This window comes from Pezoporus flaviventris, unplaced genomic scaffold (assembly GCF_033815535.1).
Source record: "Pezoporus flaviventris isolate CSIRO_AGI_PZ_B2104156 unplaced genomic scaffold, CSIRO_AGI_Pfla_v1 ptg000001l, whole genome shotgun sequence".
NCBI lineage: Eukaryota > Metazoa > Chordata > Aves > Psittaciformes > Psittacidae > Pezoporus > Pezoporus flaviventris.
Genome location: NW_026892549.1, coordinates 40,782,593 through 40,792,396, shown reverse-complemented (window position 1 = coordinate 40,792,396; position 9,804 = coordinate 40,782,593). Strand labels below are relative to the sequence as shown.

Sequence of the window (9,804 nt, the reverse complement as noted above, 5' to 3'; positions counted from 1 at the left end):
ATCGGTTTTGTTTGTTCTTCAAATGTTGAAGAAGTTGATCTTGGGTAAGTTTTATGGTCCTATGCATAGTCATTGTTCTTGCACTCTCATCTTTCTCATTTTCATCATAAAGTCCTGCCCTTCCCTCCTTACTTACAACAGCTGTGCTGTTCCCTAGATTTGAACATGTCTGGTTTAAGTAAGTGCTCAAAATATCTGCTTAGAGAAGGCTCCCTGTTACAAATCTAACACCTTTAATTGACAACTGACACCAATTTCTGTTAGATTGCTACAACATTGTGACCGCTGGCATCATACCCTGTAGTCCAATAACTAAAGAAACTAGGAATGAAATATGGGATACGATCATCTGTTTCTAAATCATTGGTAATTCTGGTAGCTAAGAAGAAACTTTGAATGGTTTTAGAAAGTTAACTTTTATCTGATAAATATTTGCTTTTACCAAGGAGCACTGGCAAGCTTTAAAATAGTTGACAATTTGATGTATGTTAATAACTGATCTACTGACGTATGAAATTTTGGTGATCAGAAATAACTTTGCTTTGAAGATGTGGTCAGTAATTCTTTTATTTTGAAGGTGGATTAGTTTGGGATAAGTTTACTGAACTGATGTTCCATGAAAACACCATTAAACTAAGCCCAGAGGAACCTCTGGAGAAACACTGGATCTTTTTTTCTAGCACTAATCTAATAATAATGATGATAATGGACAGGGATAGATATGAAATTTTTAGTTTTCTAGGTAGCAGTGTTAGTACGGGGTATTTTTAATAATGATCCTTCATATATCACTAGACCTGTTAAAATAAGCCGTGACAGTATTCCTACATGAAATACATGCAAAGATTGCCCTCTAGAGGACATTCTGAATTTTTTTTTTTTGATGTATGGTTGTTTGGGGGGGGTGGGGGGGTATTTATTCCTCCTGATCTCATCTTCACTTTCTGTTTTTACACTGCAAGTGTTCTAGGAGGATGAAATCCCTGGAAAAAAGGTACCAAAATATTCTGTACTCTGTTGGCCATCACTTGATCTGTCACCACACATCACATTGGTTTTGTTTTGTGTCCTGTAGACCAGCCAATAAAAAAAACAGCACAGAAACTAGAGAAACAGTTGAAGTGTATCTGCCTATATTACAAACAGACCAATATGCTTAACCTGGTAAATTGCCACCCCATGATTAAGTGGACAAAAAGTTCACTTAAAGGCATTTTCTACCACCTTCACTACTTTCATTCCTGTGTAACTTCACTGTATTTTCATTGTAGCATAAAATTGTTTCTCTTGTTTTGCTATGCTACCTGTAAACTTGACTCATACATTGATTTCCAGCAGTTTTACCTGGTATTTATTTATGCTTTGAAGTCATCAAAGAGATAGTGTGGATGATGAAAAATAGGAAAAAGATACACATGACTGTCAGATATAGACATCCATGAGGAAAACGGGTAAATACAGCAAAATTTGATTAAATATACCATGCAGTTCATAAATATCCACTGTACTATTGAACTTCTAGAAATTTTGTTGGCAACAAAAAGGGTCAGAGTGAACTCAAGCTTACCTTGTGTCTTACCTCGTGTCTTACCTCCTACTCTATTTTACTTATTACTGCCACTTGGTACACAGGATCGCTAGAAGAAGAAAGTTCAAGAACCTTTCCTGACCCATTAGTTTCTGTCTGTGGCTCTGAACACGGTATCCCAAATTAACTTCTACTTTCGTTGTACCATCAGGAAGAACATATTCTGCCAAGTGCTTAATTTTCTTACTCATTCTCCAAGCTTCATTGTCTATATATTATTTTGTTTGCCTATACTTACTGTTTTTACCAGTGGGGAGATAGAACAGTTTTCAAAATTATGCATGTGTGTAGCCCCACCTTTAGGATCTGGAATGACTCTAGAAACTGACTAAATCTAGAAAAAACATTGAAGAATGGTCTTTTTGTGGTCTGCTGTGGGGGTGCTGTGTCATGTCACATACTCTTACTGCAGCTCTAATGCTCCATTTCACTCTACATGTTCTCTTCTGAAGGTTTGCAGAAGTGCTAGGTTTTGAGTTTTTGGTTTGTTTGGGCTTTTTTCTTCCAGTCATAATTTTTATCCTGCTTGATCACACAGTAAAGCCAGAATCTTCTTTCTTTGTTGTTTGCTCAGTTTGTCTCTTGTCAGAGATAGTAAAATTAGTGTCACCTGTTTACCAATATTCTTATGCAGGATCAGGGAGGAATGAGTTCCTGGCAGGGAAAAAAAACCTTGATTAAATGAACTCTGTAGTCTAGTAATTTTGGCAAGACAAGTCATGGTTAAAAGGCATTATATCAAGTAAGAGTGTAAGTGTCCCACTGAGTACATGTATATACTTGTGTACCCCAGCCTCTTCCTTTCTATTTATCTGATTTTAAAAAGTGACAATTCAGGAAACATTAAAAAACTCCCACATGATGCTATAAAGTGTATTGCAGAATTAATTTGACAATGATCATATTGTATGTAAGTAAGTTTATTTTTCAGTATCAGGGTGGGGAAAATAAGGGAAGTGAAAATTGTGTGGTAACTTGCAGAGTGCTTGCATCACTGAATTCCATGTAATCAGATTTCACAACAAGTCATGCTAAAATTGTAACTGTGATTTGGTTCTAATATACCTTGAACTCTTAACCTCATTTTTGCACTGAAGGAATAGAAGGGTCATATATGACATGTACCTTAGAATGGTTTTATCAAACATCTGAATATCAATCTTACTTGACTTTGCATATCATTTTTATTCAGTGCAAGTAATAGCTTCTATATTTTAGAAAGTCCTTCACCATGGCCATTTTAATTCTGGCAATATGAAATTCTGCTATGATTATCTTGACTATAAAAGCTACATGTGCGTACACTAGAACCGAGTTCTCCAAATCCGAGTTGTTCTTCATCTGGAGACGGGGTTGTCCCGCAATTTAATCAAGCTATTACAGTCTAACTGCAGCTGTTTCTTGGCAAAATCAATCTCTGCTGACAGCTTTATGCCACGTACAAAGCCACTGCCTAGCTCTTAAGAACCTTTTCAGCATTGCTTCATACAACCAAAAGCTGTTTGGCCTGAATATGAATGCACATCTTTAAAACTGTCCATACTAACTGGCATATTGAAAATAGGATGTAATCTATATAGCCACTTCTTTAGAAAAGTTCATCATAAAGCTGAATTTTATCACATTCAAATAGTAGTTTTAGCTATATATTTTGAGTTCTTCTTCTACACACTGTGAAAAAAGGTTAACTGCTTGGCTAGTGTCGAGACATCCATTTTGCAGGATTGATTCCATTTCATTTATCTTCTGTTTCTCCAACTCCTGTATATCTTTCAGCATCTCTTTACCTTTGCCCTGCAGAAAAAAATGTCCATATTTCACTAAAAGCTATACAGAGCATGTAGTGTTCACCCTAACAAAATTCTGTTCTACTGTCCCTATTTTAACCTCTTAATAGTTACTCGGGTACAAGTTTGCATTGGTAGAAATTAGCACTAAGACAGGTTTCCCTAGATATCTTTCCCGATATGTAATATCTTCATCTGCCTACATTCTTGTCTGATGGACTGAAAATGAATAAAATTAAAGCTCTCTAGGTATTTATGCTACCAAAACATAAGTGGGCATGTGCCTTATTTTTTAGAACACCTATCTGTAAATAGGAGAGATGCTACTATTAAGGCAAGCAACTACATCCCTGCTTCACCTTTGTGTCCCTTGACCTTTCTGATCCTGTTTCCTTTCTTGTCCATACCAAGCAATGATAAAAGGTATGCCCTCCTTACTGCCTGAGACCAGGGCCCTGAAGAGTTTTAAGTACTCTTACCAGGAGCTGTACTGTGGCTGCTCCAAGTATTTCCCCATTATCTGACTAGTGCAGGAGTATGTGTGGCCTGCTGCTTTGCAGGATGAGCATTACCACCTATCTGTGGCTAGGCCTGGGAGTACAGCAAAATGCTAGTTGCAGTTTTTAGTGTTTGAAACATATGCCTGCCAGATGCCAACACCATGGGCTGCTTCTGGTACACTACAATGTTCTTCACAATCCATCAAAGGGCATTATGTGGTAACACATTAACAAAATGTGAGCTTATATAAATCACCTGCTTTCATTGAAATCTAATTTAAACAATGTACCTCGGTAGTTTCCATAACTACAGCAGCACTTTCATGTTTTTTATAGAGCTCGTGTCTTCGATCTGGCTTAGTCTGAAAACGTGGTTGCTTCTTAACTGGGTCATCTTGGCCAAAAGTAGGGGAGCTGGTTTTCAGCAACTGAGTAACACTGGGCACAAAAATGAAAGGCTTGAATACAGACCTAGAAAGAGAAAACAGAACAGAGATCCTTTACTGATAGTTTTTATAAAACTGTTGAGTGGGTAAATTGCTGTATTTTCCCCATTCTTCTAATTCCTTCTTTTAAGAAACGTCTTTTTAAAAAAGATTATCTCCTGATGCCTGATGTTTAAGTCGGTGACGTAGCAGTGTTTCATTAAATGGGTTGGTATATAGTATAATGTACATCATGTTCCTCCTACTTTTTGATTGTGCTTTTTTGGGGGAGGACAACACAGAACATGACAGGATGGACTAAAAAAGAATATAATTAGAGAAATTGCATCACTTCTTAGTTTAGATATTTGTGAATTTTATCCTAATTACTAGCTGCCACATCACCTTGCAGGATCTGGAGTTCCAGTAAAGAAGTGAATACATGGCAGATTAGGCTGCTGAGGCAGTACAGACACCATGCTTCCAGTTGTCATAAATCCACCTTCCATATTAATGCCACTCTCTTTGTCACGAAGAATTCCCATCATTATTTCAGAAGTGATAGATCCTATTAAAGATACAATACAATTATTTACACACACTGCTACTTGTAATACATGTAAATGGCATGTGCTTTACAACTGGCTGCTTTTCCTTTAGTAGGTAATACTAATTTTAGTTTGTCCATGTTGGCACAAAAAAAAATCCTTTCAACAGCATACCTTAATATGTAATACACTTTAAAATGTTATTGTTTTCCCCAAAGTATTTATTTCAAGGAATAGGTGATAATGAGCTGTAACACTTATGACTTAAAGAAGGGGAGAGGACGGCAACACATGATGCTTCCCAGAAAGGTAAAATACATATGGCTAGCAAATGGTCATTCAAACAGTAACTTTTCAGTTGAAAATTAGCAGCTTGAATTAAAGGCTGAAATTTCTGAGCACTGCATGGAAGATAAATCATTATAATAGTTATTAATATTTGTACACAGTTAATACCACTATATTGCTTTAGAAATGTAAAAATAACAACTGTGCACAGATTTTGTGTGTAACTTTGCAAATGAAACACCAAGACTGTCACTTTTTTTTTATTATTTATTTTCAGTTATCTGACCTTCCAAAGCACTTAAGCTTTAAGTTGACAATAGAAAGGATGCACTGGAGTAACACATTGTACACTCAGAAACTACAATAGTTCATCCATTTGTAAAGAAGTCTTAATCAACTACGTATGTGAGGTATGCTGCCAAATGTCTCTTTAAATTCTTCTTGGTAACACAAACCCCTTTCCACATATGCCTCTGCATCTAGTGTTCAAATGATATTGCTGATTGTGTGTAACATACACTGAAGCTTAAATATCAGCACAGTATCACCAAACAATCCAATATTGTAACAGGCAGCACTTGCAGTAGTTTTCTGGTGTATCAGTTGAGGGTATGCTTATGGCAGAAAACAGCAATTCATGCAATTTTATTTTATTTTATTTGAAGGTGTCATCCACCATCTCATCTTTTAGTGTTTCCCTCAGTGAAGTTCTACCTGCATAAGTACTTCTTCTTAACTGCCTTGCTGTTTTCTCTTAAAATAATTATTCTGCTGCTGAGTCAGACTTCTCTAGTATTATTTTTTATACACAATTCAGTTTGCTGTGGACAGGCATGCAGCACTACATTTCAGCAAGGAAATGCTCTTAAGTATTCCCACAGTAGCCTGGGAATTCAAGCAATTCAGCAAGCTAGATGAATTAAGGATATAAAAGAAGCAGCAATGAGTTTGTCAACTGCCAGTTGGCAACTTGTCCATTAGGAAAGAAGGTATTGCATATTTTCCACTAGACATTTTTATTATTTCATATTTCTGAAATACATTCCCTACTTTTTTTGAAATAGAAATAATGTTTATCTAAAATGGTCTTCACATGGTAGGCAGCCTGAAAAAAATGTAATGCCACTGAGTGAAAAAGCTGAGAAGGATACATTAACAAACCAGTGATTTTACTGATGCTGTAAACCAAATAGCTTTTAGTTAGGGCACCTATTTAAAATAAATCTAAACAAACTGAAACCATACTAGGCTGATAACCAGAACACCTAGTGTGATTTTTAAAATGGCTCAGTTAAATGCCTGAAAATGGGGATTTAGACTGAAAACACTGATAGAATCTCAGCATTTTTATAATACAAGTAAATACAGGTATTATGAAAAGGTTTTCGGTATTCAGAACCTGCAATTCCCAAAATGAATGCAGGATTTACATGACCACTAAGGCAGGATAGCAAAAGGTGATTCATTCTGATGCATTAACTAAATGCTAAACCTGGTCTGGCAGAGCTCAGCCAAATAAATAAAAAAAACACAGGGGCACAATTTGGGTTCAGATTAATTACTTCAAATGAGCAAGTGAATACAAACACAGCAAAAATCTGCCAGGTGCATGCAGTTTGAGGAGAAGTAATAGCTTTTTAGCTTTTTTTCTATAGAGGTCTGAAAAATAAGGAATAAGTGATTAGGAGCACCTGTGTAGACAGAAAAACATTTTGTTCTGCTCTCAGGGTGTCTTATCAGACTGCACAAGATTAGAGTAGCGGTTACTATGAAACTACAAAGGTTTAAAACCAATCTCAAAAAAAAAAAAATGCAAGTTATGTATCTGAATGCTGCGCTGTTGTCTTAGGCCTCTATGAATGGTACCAGACTGAAGCTGTTCATAAGGTTCTGTTTGTGGCTGCAAACTACTGGGAGCCTGTTTTAGCCTTTCTTTCGGGGTTGCTTTTTTTTTTTTTTCCCAGAAGTTTAGTAATAATGCATAGCAAAATGTTTCAAAGCAGGTCTTACAGAGTTTAGTGGTACAGTCAGAATGTGTCCTCTCAGTGTTGTTAGTGTAGCTGTGTGTTTGATACTTGACCCTTGTTTAATTTTGCCTCACCAACAAATTGGCACTAATGGATAGAAGACTTCCTTTGAGCAAAAAGTTATTCTAGTAAGTTTGGGTTCACCATATCACATGAATGACTGCCCACATTAGATGTCTAATCATTTATGATTTAAATTAATATGGCTCACTAAATGCTTTGCGTATCTTAAAGATAAAAAATGGTACCTTTGTGTTTGTTCAGAAGTTTATAGCCTTCACAATATCGTCCTCTGGATGTGGTCATTCTGGCTGTATTTACATAAGAATACGTGGCAGCGAAATCAAATTCCTTTTCCCCATCCCACCAGCCCTTGCCTTTGGCGTATTCCCTCAGTCCTGGGTGTTCTCTGTCAATCTTGGTTGTGATAGAGAGCTGGTTGGAAATATTTCGTACACCTCCTGTTTGTAAGGTAAGGAAAGAATCATTCTAATACACTGAATTTTTTTATTGGCATTTTGTTTACTATTAGCTTACTGAAGTAAACTATGCTCTGAAGAGTTTTCTACAAGATCTGAGAGTCCTGTGGTTTTATTTTTGGCCCTCTCTCCCTGCCTATATATATCCTTCTGATTGAAATTCCACTGGCACTCAGTTCTGACTCACTTCTAGTTCCAACATCTTACTTCAGGTTCTGCCCTGATTATTCTTATCTTTATGTTGTTCCTTTTAGACCTCCAAATCTTGTCCTCTTAAGTCGGCTGGAAGAATCAGCCACTTGAGGGCCCGATGCATTGATCCTGTCAGTGCTACCCTGCCATCAAATGGAATTGTCATTGATTGCCAACATCCTTAGGACCACACATAATGCTGTCACTTTCATGCTGTGACCCTCTTGCTGCCCTCTATTTTCCAAGTGCAGAACTGGTCCTCTGACTCTGAAAAGGCCCCCTGTGACTCAGCTTCTCTGTGAAGGGGTCAGCCACTGCACACTGATGACCTAGGAAGCAACTTCTGTTGTTTAGAGGCACACATACGTATGATGCCTTAATGAAATGAAAAGTGGAGAGCTGTTGATTGTCATTGCATTTGAAATGTTTAAAATGAAAAGCATCATCCATACCTTCTACTTTTTCTGCTGCCCAGTATTTTCCTGATGTCTCCAGCACCCATGCTTCCTTTCTGTCAGCTATCAGAAAGCTGTTATAGTACGTAAATGCCGTGTGGCTCTCCATACAGTTTCCTCCCTGTCCATATTTTTCTAGCAAATCAACTATGACAGTAAGAGCTTTTTCAGCTGTGTCTGCTCTTTCAAGTCCAAGCCTAAAACAAAAGGAAGATGTTATCTTGGGAACTATAGACTTCACATAAAACTATAGAGTCTAAGTATTCAAATTGACTTGGAATGCTATTTCTATATGCACCTGATACTTGTATGCTCCAGTAAGAGAAAGGAGCAAGTCACTTAAAGGGTTTGAAGTAGGTCCTCTCTGTCCTTGACATGGGGAAAACAACCAAATGGAAACAGAGAAAAGCAGGGAGACAGTGGGCCTAGGACAGGAAACGTCTGTAATACCTGTGCAGGTATGGGACGGACAGTCTGCTGTAGGTTAATGAGCTTACACTGGCATGCTGTAAGACAGGCACAAGAAACTGCATTATTTATGTGGAGATGTGTAGCTAAGACTGAAACTTGAAAAAGAGGAGGGAAACAGGAAATTAGTACAGACCCTAGAAAAAGGCCCTCACACTGGACGCTGAGGTCTAGCTGCGCTCTTGTTAAATGTCATTTCAGTTTAGTATCAACAGTGTAGAGAGAAAAAATGATGATTTCCTTGACGGATTCTGCTCTCGTGTTTAATACCTTTCATGGGCTCCCAGTTCTTGGCGGTGATCTAATGCCTGTGCCAAGAAATACTTAACTTTTAACCATGGCTCTAGAGCAGCAGGCAGACATGTCTTCTGACAGTGAATGCACGTATATCCCCATACAACTCAAGCCAGACGTTTCAAAACTAAGTCCTGAGTGGGGTACCATTTACCAGAACAGCCCGTGCAAACCTTACGAGGTCCATGCCGAGGAGCGCTTCCTCATCGCCCACCTCCTCTCTGCCCCACACCGCTTCGTTCCCGATGCACACGCCGTGCTCGTTGGCGCCCATCTCAGCCCCCCAAAGCCAGGCGGGCCGGCTCAGGACCACGGCGCACGTCTTCTCCACTTGCTCGATCGTGATGTAAGTGCACTGCAAGAAGTCAGAACACGCAACAGCTTTACCTTTCCCGCTATCGCTTTGGCGAGCATCTCCCCTTGGTTAATCCACGAAATCGCGGGCTAAAAATACACAGAAAATAGGACTAAAAGGTGGGTTTTTCCCGAAGGGCTCGCCGCCCCCCGCGCCCTCACCTCCAGAGCGGCGCCGGGCGGGTGCGCGGCGGCCGGGAAGTGCACGACCTCCTGCACCTCGTCCGCCGGCCGGTCCGAGTTCTTCCCGAAGACGACGCGGGCCCCCGCCGCAGCGGGCGGCAGCGCCACGAAGGTGTCGCAGGAGCGAGGCAGCGGGCCCGGGAACATGCTGGCAGCAGCGGCCGCTCCTCGGCGTCCGGCGACGGCAGCGGCGAAGCGGGGCGGGGCCGGGCCGAG

The 9,804-nt window shown here is 39.3% G+C and overlaps 1 protein-coding gene across 1 annotated transcript; it reads right to left on the bottom strand.

Annotated features, from left to right (window-relative positions):
* Positions 1-2,490: 2,490 nt before the first annotated feature.
* Positions 2,491-9,785, bottom strand: SCRN3 (secernin 3). The gene is made up of 7 exons (XM_061453940.1): positions 9,568-9,785; positions 9,225-9,406; positions 8,287-8,486; positions 7,412-7,624; positions 4,706-4,868; positions 4,166-4,346; positions 2,491-3,382 (listed from the first exon to the last, which is right to left on the bottom strand). Exons 1-7 carry the CDS (start codon positions 9,733-9,735, stop codon positions 3,227-3,229), a joined length of 1,263 nt encoding a protein of 420 aa, XP_061309924.1. The 5' UTR covers positions 9,736-9,785; the 3' UTR covers positions 2,491-3,226.
* Between the last annotated feature and the right edge of the window lie 19 nt (positions 9,786-9,804).